Here is an 18963-nt window from a genome sequence, read left to right on the forward strand (position 1 = left end):
CCACCTCATGAAATGCCCACATACACCCATGAGGATGATATCAATCATTTCTATGCTGATGGTGTTAACAAACCTGTCCAGTGTTATATGGCAGAAATGCCTGGTTTTGAAAACAGGGCAATACACAATACCTTTTCTGTAAACACAACCGGTCAGTCCCAAATAACAAGTTCTCACACATCAGGGACAATGTTATCTACGGAAAGTGACGTAGCTTCCCTCTCTGAAAATCAAAGTACATCTTTCCTTCAAAATCAGATGGATTCCATCTCGGAAGATCCAGGGGACGCCAACCATTGTAAGATTAAAACTTTAAGGGGTTTGCGGTCAAAAATTCAACGAAAAAGAACAAACTCCTATGTTTTTAGACACCAGCCCTACAAGAATGATCGGCACTTACTTCCAAAAAATCTTCCAGAATTTGAAAATTAAAAGGGAGAAACTCTTTTAATTGTGCTTTAAAAAAAATGAATTTTTACATTTCAACCATCATTACATTTTAACAAGCCCTCTTTTTTTAACATAAAATTTGTGTCATATGGTGGAAGAATTGCTAAAAGATACTGTATTAAATTTCTTTTTAAAATGTAACATTGCGTATATTTTTGCAAAGAGAAAAAGTATTTAATCTATAATTGTGATCTTGAGTGACAATTAGTTTTCCTTAAACTTCCTTGAAATAGTGTTAGAGATATGTTTTACTTTAAACATTTATAAGCTTATAAGAGCAAAGAGAGGGAATGAGTTATAAATATAGTTTTGGTAATAGTCACTTTCTAACTATTTTAAAGGGAGTCCACTGAGGTTTTTTGACATGGTGGAACTAAAAAAACTTTTTGGAGATGGATGTTCCATTTAATTAAGGTCTAGACCAAAAACTCTTCTTAGAAAGTTCAGATTGTTTTCTCACTCCTTTTTTCCAGAATAATTATTCTTAATTGTGAAAAATTAGCCCAAATTGTGTTTTCACTCAAATCCGGCTAAGAATGGCACAAAAATATGATTTTCATTTTGTTTTTGAGTATATTTCCTAATGTTTTATATATTTTTATGTTTTAAGTGCTCCAGCTGATCTATGTAAGAAATTAAATTTTTATGTCTCTAGGTGTCAGGTTCTCAGTGGAGTTCCTTTAAGATAGTCATACTGTAACACTTTCCTGCCAAAAATTTTAACATTGGCCCATATCATAGCAAATGGGTAATATCCAAAACGTTATTTTTTTAAAAATGTTGGGTATTAGATTATTTACAATCACTCATTCCTTATTGATATGTACTATTAACTCAGCTTATGAATGATTAAGATTTATTGAATACTGTAAATTGTAAAAAATGACATTCCGGAAAAGACCGACTTATTACAACATTGGCCAATGTAAGAAATTTGTTGGCTGGAAAGCATTACAGTAAGACTATCTAAACATCAACACATATAACATATTTCAAATGAAATTGTATCATTGTTATTATAATATCTATGATTGTTTTCATATGGATATATATTGTATATTTTTAGTATGACTGTTTTCATATGGATATATATTGTATATTTTTGGTATGACTGTTTTCATATGGATATATATTGTATATTTTTGGTCTGATTGTTTTCATATGGATATATATTGTATATTTTTGGTATGACTGTTTTCTTATGGATATATATTGTATATTTTTGGTGTGATTGTTTTCATATGGATATATACTGTATATTTTTGGTCTGATTGTTTTCATATGGATATATATTGTATATTTTTGGTGTGATTGTTTTCATATGGATATATATTGTATATTTTTGGTGTGACAAGTTTCATTGTCAGTTGTCAGAGAGTACACAGATCATGATCATATAAGGACAGTGTTGTTAGCTCATGTCAGCATGATGTGATATAAAGCTGAGATTTTATCCCACTAAATGAGCCCCGCCATGACAAAACCAACATAATGCGTTTACGACCAGCATGGATCCAGACCAGTCTGTGCTCCGCGCAGTCTGATCAGAATTCATGCTTTTCGCTATCGGTTTCTCTACTTGTTATAGAGTTTGTAAGCGAACAGCATGGATCCTGATCAGACTGCGCGGATGTGTAGGCTGGTCTGGATTCATGCTGGCCGCAAACCCATTATGTTGGTTTTGTCATGACACGGCTCAAATATCTTATTTGGACTTGCCAATCTTGCAATCTGGACAAAACCATTCATCAGTTTTAGTGACAGTTTTAAAATATATAGTTATTGACTTAATAGTACAGACAATGATCAGAATCTGTTACTGCCAGCAGCCAATGAGTTAAGATGGGCTTTTCTGTGTGCCCACAATTTCTTTAAAAACGACATTGCACTGCAAATAAAATATTCTTGTATTTATATCCCAAGAATTGAATTGTATGAAACATGTGTATAATAAAACTTTTATTAAAGGGAGGTAATAAATATTTTTTTAAATTTAAATTAAGTTTATATATATTTGTTCATATTTTTGGTTTGTTTTGCCTTGCATTTCGTTTCAGGTAAGGTTTAGCATGAGATGACACATTCCTATATTCATTAATAACTATGAACTTTATAATACACAATTGTGGTGAATTTTTATTATGCATGTATATTCACATGAAGCCATATTTGATATTACCATTGCATTTATAAAGAACAAATTACTTGAAAAAATTGTTTATGTTTTGGGCTTGTGTCCAATACATGAAGCAATAAGGATATGGTATTGTATTGTAGTGGTATTGCAATGCTTGGTATTGTATTATACATGTATTTCATTGAATTGTATTGCATTGCATTAGAATGCATTGGTATTGTATAATTCATTGGTAATGTATTGTATTGCATTGCATTGGTATTGTATTATATTTGCATTGTATAATTGCATTGGTATTGTTACATTGAACTGGTATTGTAAAATGTATTGGTATTGAATTATATTGTACTTGTACAATGTCTATTATATAAGATGTCTACCTTACTCTAGAGAAAAATCTTATGTATTGTCACTGTCAAAGTACCATTGTTATTTACCAGTTCTGAGTAAGAAATTTCTTTCTAACTACTGTTTATTTATTTTACGTAAATTCTTTGCATGTTTACAACTTGTCTTTGAGTAGTTTTATAGTTTAATTTCAGCATTTTTTTAATGAAAAATATAACGAAAAGCATCAACAAATAGAACAGTTTTAACCCTTAAACTGCTGGCCGCTTTGACATCAGCGTAGTGCTAGGTCAGCTTGTACAACCATGCAGACTGACCTGGCTCTATATTACACTGGTCTCAACAGTTCTGGGTCATCAACAATTCAGACTGTTTATTATTTGTGAATGATTCAAATACTAATTATATCTTGGTGCGGAAGAAATATTTGTTAAACAATTTGAGCAATTTATTTTTGATTAACTATCAAAAAAAAAAAACCCACACTTTTTTTTTCTGTTACTCACCCAAAACTGTAAAGTTCACTCTATTACACTTTAACATTTACATCACTATTGTTGTGTTGGTTAAATCATGTTTATTCATTATTTTTCTCATGTGTTAAATCATGATTTTCATATTTCAATTCTGTAATCAACATTAAAACATTGTAAATATGTTATATTCTTCTTCATTATATTTGCAGTTCAAACTCAGGACTTTAAAAGTCTTGACATAAACTCTGGTGACAATATCCCCATTGCAAAAACTGGTAGCAATTCCTATTTATATAGATTATAGTTCTTTCCAGTGTTAACAGTTTTATATGCAAATTGGCTGACTGGTTATCCAATATCTAGGATCATATTATATTGACTGGTAGACCCTAAATTTGCACAAAAGAACATAATCATGTGATAATGATTATGAGTAATTGACCAAGCAATGAGTAGAACAGGAATGACTTAATTTTCACTGCTTAAAAACCGGCAAGGCTCATATCAAAGGCTGATGGGTCTAGCACTGACTTGTACACAAAATATACACGTACAATAATTATTGTACCCCTTTATGTGCTTTAAAATCAGCTGTAAGAGCTTAACATGAAAACTTGTATTCATATGAAATTCCACACATGTTAATAATACAATAACCATGCCCCATAACACTAGAATTGATTTGTTTTTGAATTATAAACCTTTGTAAACTTAGAATGAATCAGCATGACTATCAACTATAATGTCCAATCTCATTAATTCAGATGATAAAGATCAATTATGTCCTAGATATGTTTTTTATTTTTAGCTCGACTATTCAAAGAATATATGGAAATTTATTGTATTCACTGAGGCCTTGGCATCACCTTCACACTAAGTTTGTGTAGGGAATGGGTTGAAATTCACACACATATATTTGAGAGCATAATAAGAATTCACTGTTTAAGGCCCATAACTCTAACATGGATTTGTACAGAATTATGGCACTTTTTGAACCTAGAAATTAAGTCAAATAGACCACAACTAATTTACAGAGTATCAGTTAAACTAGGTTCACCACAACCAATTATAAATTGCAGAGCAACAGTTAAATCTGGTCTACCACAACCAATTATAAAAATTCAACAAGGTTTACCAGGGCAAGTATAATTTACCGAGTAACAGTTAAAAAGAGAAAAACAAATTTTAAAAGACTTCTAAAAATGGCAAAATTGAAAATGTTGCAGACTCAGTTGGATTGAGCTTGTTCATGGAAAGTACTGGTAATTGCAAGCTTAACTGTCCACCCCGCCTAGCACCGGCTATAGCAGAATTCAACATTTAATTATGAACATGATTTATTTCTAAATTGAAAAACATCAACAGATGTGTTTATATGATGTTATCATGGTCAATGTGACACGTAAGTGCCATTTCATGAAAGGTGACGTACAGTTTCCAAGTGATATTAAGACTATGTTTGCCCTGGTTAAGAAAACAATGAGCGGAACTGCATAAAATTTTAAAGGGGATCAGAAGCTATAAAGCCTGCATATAAAAGACGAGCAACATATCCTTAGGTTGATTATACAGTATTCAGGTAGAAATACCCAGGAATCACCCAACTGCAACAACATCAAACCAGGTTTATAATTGCAACTAAATATCTTTTTCAAGTATACTTTTTTTCTGTGGAACCTAACAGGAATGATACTTAGAACATATGGTTATTGCATTCCATTTTAATTGCAAGTTTGCAAAACTATATGCCAGGGGGTAACAGCTAGAAGTGAATGCCTTAACAAGGAAGGGGGACAACCCAAATGGACATAAGTAACAAAAGATTTTTGTATGGTCAAAGGGGGACAACAAAAGAGACCTAAACAGTGCCCTTTACCCTGTTCTGGGGGCTGATATTTTGAATATTAAGAAAATGGGCAGTTCTAAATTAAATGGGTGACAGGTCCATTTCATAAATTTAGTAAATATTGCAATATACAAGATTATCTTTATCCCAGCCATTAGTTTTAATGCGCACCTGTGCATTTTTTACACATGTAACTACAATAAATTGTTATCTCTCTTTTGGAAAGAAATATGTATCAAGTTTCATTAATAGATAGATGTATGTGGCTTTTAATTATACAATAAATCCTGCATGTAACCATTTAATTGTTTTCTTTATCATAAGAGATATAATTTGCATAATTGGTTCCCCTTTATAAAAGTTTATGGAACCAATCAGGCTGTGACAAGACTTTCATGAACTTATAATTGGCAGACATCTTGAAATTTTAAGAAGTGTGAAGCTTATTTTTTTCAACAATTTATTCACTTAGGTGAAATTGTAAAACTTGGAAAAACTTAAAAGTAAGGTGAGTTTTTTTATATATATTGATAAGAGCTACACATGTAACATGATCTTGAAAATACCTAGTAAGTTTAACCTATCAGGAAGAGGAATACCTCAATGATCAAGTCGTTTACATTACGACATTGATATTCATGCAGACATACAATGTCAATGTAGATCTATTATGTTTTGTTAAAGATATTTAAGTCTTAACTGACATTTGAAACTGTCATACAGCAACTCGTCTGAATGAAGGAGACCTGCCTGCTACTAATGAACTTTGACCCCCTTTACTTTAGGAACCAAAAGTAACAAGTCTTTGCAAGTATGTAATAGAGATTTAGGTCAGTTTGCAGACTGAATACATATATATATGGCAAATTTATTCTTATATATGTTCAGTCACAGAAGCTTGATATTCTGTTGATAAATAAGAACTAAAGTCAATATGTATCCTCTATAATTATAGGGTTCATGTTTCATGAAATAAATGCATTTAAAGTCTACCACATCAAGACGACATGTTGCATCCAAGACACTTGTCCTCTAAGGTCAAGGTGGTCAGTTTTCTATGAATAGGACATCATTTCACAAGAACAATATCATAAATAAGCAATAATAATAATTTTTTTTTTTCATAATACCTTCCTGTAATACTTTCTGCAAATTTTTCGAGGGCGTTCGTCAATTTTGCATGACAGCTCTTGTTCATAATTATATTAACACCCCTACTTCCTACCCCATATCCCTAAAGACAACAATAAATAATTTAAAAGAAATTAGAATAATGTAAAAAACAAAACAAAATCTACTTAGCAGGAAGTGATTATAAAATACCATATATCAGTTGGGTTTTTTTTTTGCGAGTATCTAATTATCTCTTTATTCACTTGCAATGATTATTGCAAAAAATAAATAATTTTGCTAATTTTTTTTTCAATCTACTAAGGGGATTTAGCAAGATTCTGAAACTTTCTTTTCTGCATTTGGCTTTTCTACCCGGTTTAGTCTTATATATGTTACATGGTATACCAACAACTAACAATTTATCAAATATCAATTTTCTTTATTCATGGTTGTTCATAATTAAATAGTTTTTGTCGTTTTTTAGCTCACCTGTCACAAAGTCACATGGTGAGCTTTTGTGATCGCTTTTTCGTTAGGCATCCGCCCGTCCACCGTCCGTCCGTTCGTAAACTTCTACTTTAAACAACATCACCTCATAAACCTCTAAGCCAATTTCATTCAAATTCACAGGAATGTTCCTTTGGTAGTCAACTTTAAAAATTGTTCAAAGAATTTAATTCAAAGCAGAACTTTGGTTGCCAGTTGGCAACTGGAGGAAAAAACTTAAAATATCTTCTTTTAGAAAAGCGCAGAGATAGAGTTCAAATATTTGGCACGAAACATCATCTAATCAGTGTCTACCAAGTTTGTTCAAATAAATGTCCTGGGGTCAAAATTGGCCCCGCCCCGGGGGTCATTGATTTTCCTTATTTGTTATGATATAGTAAAAACTTAAAAATTCTTCTTTTAAAAAACCCAAATAGCTAGAACTTAGATGTTAAGCATGAAACATCTTCTTGTGAATGTCTACCAAGTTTGTTCAAATAAAAGCCCTGGGGTAAAAATTGGCCCTGCCCCAGGGGGTCATTGATTTTCCTTATTTGTATATAGTAAAAACTTAAAAAATCTTCTTTTAAAATACCCAAATAGCTAGAGCTTAGATATAAAGCATGAAACATCTTCTAGTGGGTGTCTACCAAGTTCATTCAAATAAAAGCCCTAGGGTAAAAATTGGCTCCGCCCCAGGGGTCATTGTTTTTCCTAAATGTAATTAGTAAAACATAAAAAATCTTCTTTTAAAAACCTCAAAGAGTTAGAGCAAAGGTATTTAGCAAGAAACATTTTCTAATGGGTGTCTACCAAGTTTGTTCAAATAAGGGCCCTTGGGTTAGAATTGGCCCCGACCCAGGGGTCATTAATTTTCCTTATATGTGTATCATAGTAAAATCTTAAAAATACTCTTATAAAAAACCCAAAGAGCTAGAGTTTAGAATGATACTAAGCATGAAATATCTTCTAGTGAGTGTCTACCAAGTTTGTTCAAATTAAAGCCCTGGGTTCAAAATTGGCCCTTCCCAGGCCAATTAAAAACTCTCTTTTAAAAACCCCAAAGAGCTAGAGCTTAGATGTTTATCATGAAACATCTTCCAATGGGTGTATACAAAGTTAATGTTCAAATAAAAGCCCCTGGTTTAAAATTGACTTTTGCCCAGGGGCCTATATACAGGTGAGCGATTTCTGGGCCATCATGGCCCTCTTGTTTTTAAATACTTTTTTAAAGTACATAAAAATCTTAAGTGACACAATGAACATATAGATATTTTAACAAGGTTTCCGATATATTAAGATAATTCACACTTAATGCAAACATAGGCACTTAACAATAATGTGTTAACAATAAGGCGAGATGAGGAACTGAATACATACTATATAGGAAGCGATGCATCTATAGAAAAATTGAAAATAAATTTTAACTGTGAAAACAATAAATCTTTGACAAGAAGAGTGTGATCTCTCTTTATCAGCAGAAAAATGTGAAAAAAAGAAACATGTACTACAAAATCACTAAAATTAGATCACTGCCAAAATGGCAAAATATGCAGTACGTGAAAATAACATGGTATACAGTACAACTTTCCAAGAAAATCAAACTTTTTTTATTAATCACTGCTTACTTTGTTGAAGGAGAAAAATTGTTAAACTTGAAAAATAAGGCAACATATTCTTGGAATTCAGAAAAAGGGGAGTACTTCCATAACATAAGTGATTGACTAATTAGGTTAGTTAGTAAGTAAGTAACGACCTTATTTAACGAGGCTTACACATTCGGTTTCCCGATCTTCCATGTGGGCCTCAGCACAACATTATTACAATCAGTTTACATGTAAAGTTCAGTTGTATTATATATTTATTGCAAAATCATTATAATTATGTGGGTTGATAATAATCCAGGTTTTCATGAATAGGTCAAACCATCATAACTTTAGATTGAATGTAATTTAACAATCTTCTGTATAATTATTCTGCGCTGCTTTATTTGCAATTTATTTTCTTTTACACAAATAGACAATCCATAAATTTAAGAAAACACATGAAAATGTTCTTTGTGTTAGATTTTAAACCAGGAAGTTTATTGCCCATGAAATTAACTGAATTCATGGAATCATCAGGTCAGCAAGTTCAGTAGTCTCAATATTTCGACTGCAAGACCGATCAATTTTATAATCTGATATTTTATAGATGTCTGTCTTTACGGGCAACCATCGTCTATATACTAAAAAGCCCTAAAGCGCACAATTTGGTGGGTAGCAAGTTCAGTAACTGTCTCTGGGGAAAAATCCAGATGATATAAAACATATATATATATACACATGTATATGGATAACTAAAGAAGGGGACAATACTGACCAGCTCAATTACAATTATATAGCTTTACTAGTGCAGTACTCATGCCCTTAGAAAATATAAAAGCTTATCATAAATGGTTACTTCTGCCCCTCCACAAGAATATTAAGAGTATATGAGGGAGATAATGAGAATGGATGGCCCAGAGTTAAAATCTTTGTGTAGTATTAGTGATACATGTATTAAGGTTGAAAGGTATATGAAGCCATTCAATAAATAAATAATAAATTAAGGCATTTCTTGCCAAATAAAAAGAATTGTGAGGATAACTGGTGTAACAATGCATATTCAGGATAGTAAAAATCTATTGGTTTACCAGAATTTTATATAATCATACCTAATGGCCACATAATATTTGAATTATCTATAAATGTTTTCATGTGTTTAAATGTTTTTATGTGTTTAGCAGGAAGCATTTGGTAAAATATACAATTTGAAAGCTTCTGTTACATCCAACTTGCTAAAAAACATTTCGATACTAATTTTTAAAGTACATGATAAGAGGTCCAATAGGCAGTGTTGGATGCCAAAAATTTAAGCGGTCTTATATAAGAAGACTTAAATGGTGCAAGATTTGACTCCATAGATTTTTTGTATAGGTTAACAAGGTGATACTTTCATGCAAAATATCTAAGCTCTAGGCATTGCAGTTTTATAAAAGACTGACTTAATGTAATGCTGGCTAACTGACCCTTAGGGCTGAGTCATTTTATCATGTAGGGGCATAATTTTTTTTAATGTAAATAACTTTTGTAGACAGGTCCACGATTCAGTCATAATAAAAGATATTGGACAGGAAAAAACTTTTGAAGAGGTCCACAATTTTAGTAAGCTAAAAATACAGTATTATAAAAAAATCTTCAGCCATAATAAAAGATATTGCTAGGAAAAAATACTTCTACTTTTGTTTGAAGGCAATCGATTTTATGGTAGTTTGTGTGTAGTATTGATTTGCCAAATAAACATAAGATTTAACATAAGTTGTTACGCTGGTTTATTGAACACACTGGTGAGTCAGACAAGGTTTTTAAAATACTGGAATCCCACTGATATTGGTAGTGCATATGAGGTGCATTGTATCTGATAAAATCCTATGTGTACTTTAACCTTTTACCCCATGAGCATATTGTGAAATATGGCCGTTTTCACTGTAAAGCCTCCTGTTACAAGTTCAAACTGCTATGAAACTATGAAAAATGCTTCATTACTGATGAAACTTGGCAACCCCCCGATGTACCATTTTGATGGGGGATTGCGCCAAAAAAGAGTTCACTTTTTTTAGCAACATTTCTCAAATGGGGCCTAAATAGGGCATTTTTTTCACTGTTTGAGGCCTCAAAAAAGGGGAGGGGTAAAAACATGCTTATATAAGGGAAAAGGTTAAGGAAAGTAAGTACTGGTTCATCTTTCATTTTCTGTCTAATTAAACATTTGATCTCTCAAAAACTTTATTTAGTGGCATTCAATTGTATTGTTGGAGCTTGTGAAGTTATATTAAAATAATTTTTCCAGATTTGGTTTGTAGCATTTATTTACTATTGAATAAAAACGTTTTGACATTATGCTGGCATCCCACTGACAACAAACTGATAAAAAAAGCCACAGATTTTGAATGACAATACTGATAATAATCATTATAGAGAATACACTGACGTCTGGTAAATCTACCATACACTCAGGCTGTCAAGCACTATTTCCAGTGTCATGTCAGTGGCTTACTATCTGAAATAAAATGGTTTGAATTCAGACATCTGGTAGTACACTTGTCAGAACTGTTCACTATTAAGGGGTTTCAGCAAAGTTTTCTTGAAAAATGAAGAAGAAAAGTAATATAAATTTCCAGTATTTAATGTTGTCAACAGAATGGTACTGTGTAACAACACACAAGCCTTTTATATGAATTTGTAGTCAAGCATTTCACCTTAACAACAAACAGAAATGAAGACATGGTGATAAATAGAATTATAAATGTAATATTACTGTCTTATAGAGAATTAAGATTTATTTGTCCATAAAACTACAAATACAAAATAATATGTTGAAAACTATTGATAAAAGTTTTCCTGTAACAACAGGTACACTAACATGATTACTGGACAGATTAGTAAAATAGATAATCTCTTTGTTTGATAAAATATCTTTGTGACAACTTCCCCTGGCTCCGGAAAAGCCATGCTCCGTCATGGAACTTGATAAAAGATACATTGAAAAACATAATGATACAAAGTTCTTTTTATAATACAAATTGTATGTACAATTGGCATAAAAATGATATATTTGTTCAAATTTAAATTGTATTACATGTACACATAGTAAATGACATGTTTTAATAATATTCTTACAAATTGGTACTTAGAAGTACGTAAGAAATAAACATGAGATAAACGAAAATAAGTTCATTGAAAAGTACTTGAAAATATAACTTAACATATGCACTGAGTAGTACAATAATGTTCAGAAATGTACTTTTAATAAAACAAATGTTCTAAGTAGTACAGACAAAGAATAATGAAAAACATTTACAAGTACTGAGTAGTACTGAAAAGGAATAATGATAAATGTTCAAGTACTGAAAAAATATGATGAATATCACAAGTACTGAGTAGTACTGAGAAAATATGATGAATATCACAAGTACTAAGTAGTACTGAAAAGTGTATAAGTACTGATTTAAGTACTTTAAAATGTCATTGTTGTCTTCGGTACACAATTTTGAATCACAATGATGATGGTAGTTGAAGTGGTAGGCACTTTGTTGAAAAGTGGGATTGACCTTTGAACCTCTTACAATAGACAATACTAGTTATTAAACAATACTGCAAAAATATTTATATAAAATAAAATGAATATTATTTCTTATATAGCAAAAATAATTAAATGCTTAAAGGAGAAACAAAATATTGATCTATTTAATCATTTGATAGGCTTAAAGATTGTAAGAAGTAAATTGCTTTATCGAGTTTCTTTTTTGTTTGTTTTAAATATAATACATGTATATATGTTAAGAATTTCTATAGAAGTTTTTTAAAGGATCCAAACAAGGACTAATGTTTGAATTGTGTTGTTTGTAATTTTCTGCATGTAGAATGTATTGACATACATGTGTGATTATGTTTTGTAATTATGTCTTCGTTCCAATCATTCCCCAGACAAATGTCTCAGGTATAACTACTGCCATGAGTAGAAACTCATGGATGTAGAAAAAGAAGGGTTCTGTGAATAAGAAGGGTAGAGTTACAGGAATTGTAAAGTTGGATCCAGCACTTATTTCATGAGACCTGCCCATTACTTATAATATTTTACAATTCTAAACGTAACCTGCTTATTCAAGAAAAGCTTAGTAACATTTCTACAGTAATTCAACCATTTTATGTCAAAATTTTGGGGTGGAACATTAGAAAGGACCAGCCAGAATTTTGTTGAATGGAATTGTAATTAAGATTGAGAAAAGGTGATTATATGGAATAAAGTGTAAAGTACTAAATAAACAAAATATGTAATTGAAAAATACATGAATGACATGGATACTGAAAAATTTAGAACCTGTATGGCAAGGCACCATAGTTCAGCACATAGTCTAATGGTGAAAAAAATGTAGATATTATGACATCACTGTAGAATATAGGAATAGCCCTTTTTGTGAGTGTTTTGTTTGAAAATTTGTACCATTTTGTATTGAGTGTGTCCTTGTAACTATGTCTTAAGGATTAAGTACATATATTGTACATATTGTAAATTATCAGACTACAAAATTAATGTACTAATGTTTTATAATTTAATGTCTTGTGAAAATGTAAAAGTCTTCAGAGAACTTGCTAATGTTATGTATTTGTATTTTGCCACAAAGAAAGACTACATTTTCTCACTTAAGATTGATTTTAATAAATTGAAAGAAAAAATGTTCTTATTAATGTTTTAATATCATTTTTGACCTCATCTTAAAAAAAAATTAATGAAAAAAAGCAACAAAAATTAATGCTGAACTTGTAATGTAATCATGTTACCTAAATCAGATTCTTTGAATTTCACTACATGACCATAAACGATATATCTACCTAACCATAAATGAGGTTTATGTTTAAACTGGTCAAATTTTCCCACTAAATCAACATTTGGCCTACCTTTTATCTGCACTGTCGAGGTTTCGGATTCCATGCTAGTTGGTTTTTCTTCTGTACTCGAAACTGGACCGTCTGAATGTAGTTTAAAGTCTTCAAGTTATCACAGGAGTTTGTACCAGTGTTGTTGTTTACTTCGGGTTCTCCACCAGTTTTCAGCAAAGTTTTCTTGAAAAATGAAGAAGAAAAGTAATATAAATTTCCAGTATTTAATGTTGTCAACAGAATGGTACTATGTAACAACACACAAGCCTTTTATATGAATTTGTAGTCAAGCATTTCACCTTAACAACAAACAGAAATGAAGACATGGTGATAAATAGAATTATAAATGTAAAATTACTGTCTTATAGAGAATTAAGATTTATTAGTCCATAAAACTACAAATACAAAATAATATGTTGAAAACTATTGATAAAAGTTTTTCTGTAACAACAGGTACACTAACATGATTACTGGACAGATTAGTAAAATAGATAATCTCTTTGTTTGATAAAATATCTTTGTGACAGGGGGAAGATGTGTTAGCAGCCGGATAGCTCAGGCTGTAGAACAGTATTCTGAGGGTTCCCAGGTTCGAGTCCCAATCAGGCTGCACATTTTTCTCACCCTGTGACATTTGGCACCTAATGTGGGGCCGTGACTGTGAATATAGCTCAGAGTTCAATTCGCATTGCTCTGTAAGTCTATGAAATTCGAGGAGGAATTTCAATATAGCAGGGAAGTAATAATTGTCATGGTTTAGAACTGTTCACTATGAAGGGGAGAAGATGTGTAAGTGGCCGAAAAGCTCAGTCGGTAGAGCCGCGGGTTCGAGTCCTTGTCAGACTTGTTTTTCTCACTCTGTGACACACTGATGAATGTGTGTTGTTAAAATCTGTTTTTAGAATGGCAATACTTGCTCCATTATTATGCCAGCTGTTGTGTCTTCAAACCTATACTTTTCTCATATAGATATCAGTTCAGCTGTATCACAAAGTTATGACAAAGTTCTTATTTTTTGTAGGTGCATAATCTAAAAGCTTCTTTTAGCATAAAATATCATAATATATGATTCCATAAATAAGATTTCTGAATAAGATCATGGGGCCTCTGTAGCCAAGTGGTTAAGACTGTTGACCTCAAGCCACATGCTACTCACCGCTGTGGGTTTGAATTCTGACAGAGACATGGAGTTCTTTCATGTAAGGAATTTATCCAGCTAGCTTATGAAACATTGATGATTCTACACAGATGCCTACTTGTGCATGAAATAAAGAAGGGAAAGGCACCTGAGGTCTTCCCAACTAGTAAAGCTGGAAAGTTGCCATATATGACCTATACTGTGTTGGTCACAATGACATAAAACACAACTTTAAAAAAGAGACATAAATTGGGTCCATTGATATTTGATGTAGATATTAAAAAGCACAAACTAAAATAAAATGATTTTTGAGAAGTATTTTAAAACAACAACATACAAACAGAACAAATAAATACATATACATAAAACAATAAAAAAATACAACAAAATATCAGTTGTACATGTAAATTGATCTGATAAATACTGATTAATACTTCCTATTCTGTCATTATAAATATTGTATTTATTTACATGTACGTAAAAAAGTGTAAACTGATATCATGTAAAACTGTAAACACGTACACTGTACATAAGAGCTCTGACGTCACCATGACTGAACTTACCTATTATCTTTTAGTCATTTAATTATTATGATAAAAAAATCTTAGCTGGTTATGGAAAAAAACTAAGCTTTTAGTTAATCTATGTACATGTATCTCGTTATAAGAATTTTAAATTTCATCATAGTATGTTTTAAATATTGTTTTCTTTTCAGCATAAATGATTTAGAATTTGTTCAATATCATACACAATATACTTAACTACATGTATTTTGGAATTTTGCTACATGTAATTGCCAAACTTTTTTATGCCACAGCAGTATCTGCAATGGCATATAGGAATTCAGTTCTGTGTGTGTGTGTGTAAAGACCCACATGGCCTAGAGCTCAGATATTTTGCATGAGGCACTGTCCTGGTAGACTTTTACCAAGATTGTTTAAATTATAGCCCTGGGATCAAAGTTGGCCCCACCTCGGGGGTCATTGATTTTCCATAATTATATACATAATTTAATAGTAAAAACTTATAAATCTTCTTATCTGAAGGTACAAGGATTTAAGAGCTTTGATATTTGGTATATGATATCATCTATAGGTTCTCTACCAAATTTGTTCAAATTTTGCCTCTAGTGTCAAAATAAGCCCTGCCCTTGGGGTCAGATTTTCCATATGTGTATATAGTAAAATCTTGAAAATCTTCTTCTCTGAATTGACAAAGGCTAGAGGTTAGATATTTGGCTTGAAACATTGTGAAGAAGACCTCTTCCAAGATTGTTGAAATTATAGCCCTTGGGTCAAGATTGGCCCCCACCCTAGGGAGTCATTGATTTTCACTATGCACATATAGTAAACACTTAAAAAATCTTCTTGTGTGAAGTTACAAGGCTTAGAGCTTTGATAATATGATATCATTAATAGGTTGGTTCTCTACCAAGGTTGTTAAAATTTTGCCTCTACTGTCAAAATTGGCCCCAACCTGGGGGGGGGGGGGGATTTTCCATATATGTATTAAGTAAAATCTTAAAAATCTTCTTCTCTGAATTAACAAAGGCTAGAGGTTAGATATTTGGCATGAAACATAGTGTAGTGGTCCTCTACCAAGATCGTTCAAATTATAGCCCTTGGGTCAAAATTGACCCTGCCCTGGGGGTCATTGATTTTCATTATATACATATGGTAAAAAAAATCTTTTTGTGTGAAATGAAAAAATAGTTTTAACTAAACAATTACATGCTAGTTCTCCAACTGAGAATATTTCAATCTTAAGTCAGGCAGTGCTGCCCAGCCCCCATATCATGGAAAGTGGCTCTATTATTTATTACTAAATCTTTCCTTAGATTTAATAACATCAAGGCAGTCATTCTCCTGACATATGTAAGTCTTAAGGTCATAATTTTCAGAGATATTTATGAAATTATTCAGGTCATGAACTCTAGCAAGATAGTTGTGAGCTTCGTAGAGATATTAAATGAAACAATTTGAGTATATTTTAAGGACATGATTATGTTTTTTTAGAAATTAGTAATCCGTAATTGCAAAAAATGGTATTTTAGTGAGGGACTTGCATACACTGCTATCAGTATGTTATACAGGTTAAATACATATTTTTTGTCAATTAAAGATTCTTTTATAGTTGAATCAATTATTGAACTATGACCTTTGTATCTGAACATAAGACACATCTGCATGTGTGTCTAATGATCTGACATGCTGAAATATGACCTTGACCCCTAGTTTCACTAGACACTACTGCATTATGCCACAGTTCAATTGTATAGTAAAAAAATCTGCTTCTGTTATATTAATGCGATGGCATAGTATTTTTTTTACAAATGCATTCTTGTTTTTTTTTTTGTTTTTTGTTTTTTTTTGTTTTTTTTGAGGTTTAAAATAGCTATGTTTGATAACAGAGATAAACTTATCTTTATGTCTAGGTCAATTAAAACTTAAGAGAAAGAGGAAGGTTTATTTTTTCTGGGATAAGTTTATAATTCAAGTTCACTGTTTTCTTTGTTTCCTGGTCACATGTTGTTCTCAAAATAGCTTTTTATTTTATTTCCTTGATCCCTTACAAAAACTCTGTTATTGTGCACAGGAACATTTACTATTTGTGACATTTATAAAATAATGTGATATCTTATTATTTCAGTTATAGCAGTATAAAAAACAGATAGGGAAAACATATCAAAATGGCAGATAGAATTGACACACTGGATGATAACAGGTAAAGTAATTAAATTTCTTGTGCCTTTTTAAATATTTCATTAAATGGTAGAAAAAAGACCTTAAGTAATGTGCAACACAGGCCATGACAACCCACTAATCCCGTTTATTGTCACAAAAGAGATAGTTACATTATTAGTCCCAGATTAGATGTATGTACATGAATAATGTAACTCCCAGTTTGTGACTTTATAGTGTGGAGCGGGCTAAAGTTGTGTTTGTTTATCTGTCCGTGTAAGTGGTGTACTTGTACATGTATATGTTTTATGTTTGCTTTAAACAGTTCTAGCAGTTAGATTAGCTTATTAAAAAATAATTCAAGAAATTAAACAGTGAGAAAAAATTCTAAGGAAAGGAAAATATTAAGAAATAATTTGCATGTTATATGCAATTTAAGCAATTTATGAATGATTACACACTTTTATCACCGCATTTTTACTGCGTGACTTAAGCAGTTAAAGGGCTAATTTTGCAATTTCTGACCTTTTTATGCCCCTGCCATATAATAGCCGGAGCAAAAGTGTTACCCTGTTCCGTCATTCCGTCATTCTGTCATTCCGTCAAACTCATCATCAGTTTCCGTTCATTATCTTAGTAATGGTTGCACACATTCAACTCAGATTTAACATATAGATATGTCATGAGAAAATACAGGTCAAGTTCGAATTTGGTCATGGTTCGATGATTTTTGGCGGAGTTATGCCCCTTTTACTTTGAAAATAATATGAAATTTTCAGTTTCCATTCATTATCTCCCCAACGGTACAACCGATTCAACTTAACCTTGACATATGGATATGCATGAGAAAATACAGGTCAAGTTCGAATTTGGTCATGGTTCAATGATTTTTGGCAGAGTTATGCATTTTTTACTTTGAAAATAATATGAAATTTTCAGTTTCCGTTCATTATCTCCCCAACGGTACAACGGATTCAACTCAAACTTGACATATGGATATGTCATGAGAAAATACAGGTCAAGTTCGAATTTGGTCATGGTTCAATGATTTTTGGCAGAGTTATGCCCTTTTTACTTTGAAAATAATATGAAATTTTCAGTTTCCGTTCATTATCTCCCCAACGGTACAACGGATTCAACTCAAACTTGACATATGGATATGTCATGAGAAAATACAGGTCAAGTTCGAATTTGGTCATGGTTTGATGATTTTTGGCAGAGTTATGCCCCTTTTACTTTGAAAATAATATGAAATTTTCAGTTTCCGTTCATTACATGTATCTCCCCAATGGTACAACACATTCAACTCAAACTTGACATATGGATACGTCAAAGGAATGCGCAGGTCAAGTTTGAATTTGGTCATGGTTAAATGTTTTTGGCAGAGTTATGCCCTTTCACTTTGAAAATAATATGAAATTTTCAGTTTCCGTTTATTATCTCCCCAACAGTATTACACATTCAACTCAAATTTGACAAATGGATATATCAATGGAATGTGCAGGCCAAGTTTGATTTTGGTCATGGTTCAATGATGTTTGGCAGAGTAATGCCCCTTTCTCTTTGATAATAATATGAAATTTACAGTTTCTGTTCATTATCTTCCCAACAGTGTTACATATTCATCTCAAATTTGACAAATGGATATGTCAAAGGAATGGGCAGGTCAAGTTGGAATTTGGTCATGGTTCGATGAGTTTTTGGCAAGAGTTATGTCCCTTTCACTTTGAAAATAATATGAAATTTTCAGTTTCCATTCATTATCTCCTCTAGGGTATTACACATTCAACTCAAATTTGACATATGGATACATCAAAGAAATGCACA

General features: G+C 31.8%; 2 protein-coding genes across 3 annotated transcripts in view; both read left to right on the top strand.

Annotated features, from left to right (window-relative positions):
- Position 1: 1 nt before the first annotated feature.
- LOC132727087 (uncharacterized) lies at positions 2-647 on the top strand (the record flags this gene model as incomplete). Its single annotated transcript, XM_060712497.1, is given in 1 exon segment — positions 2-647. A coding segment is annotated over 1 exon segment (431 nt), but the record flags the coding sequence as incomplete, so codon positions are not given.
- Positions 648-5541: 4894 nt separating this feature from the next.
- LOC132727089 (uncharacterized) overlaps positions 5542-18963 on the top strand; it is a 31740-nt gene continuing 18318 nt past the window's right edge. The window contains exons 1-2 of one of the 2 annotated variants that reach the window (XM_060712499.1): positions 5542-5765; positions 17105-17179. In XM_060712499.1, the coding sequence (XP_060568482.1) occupies positions 17145-17179 (35 nt within the window). In that variant the 5' untranslated portion in view covers positions 5542-5765; positions 17105-17144. The remainder of the gene's footprint in view (positions 5766-17104; positions 17180-18963) is intronic. The other variant, XM_060712500.1, reaches the window with a different exon arrangement.

This window comes from Ruditapes philippinarum, unplaced genomic scaffold, assembly GCF_026571515.1.
Source record: "Ruditapes philippinarum isolate M1 unplaced genomic scaffold, ASM2657151v2 ctg5472_1_1_1_1, whole genome shotgun sequence".
NCBI classification, from domain to species: Eukaryota; Metazoa; Mollusca; class Bivalvia; order Venerida; family Veneridae; genus Ruditapes; species Ruditapes philippinarum.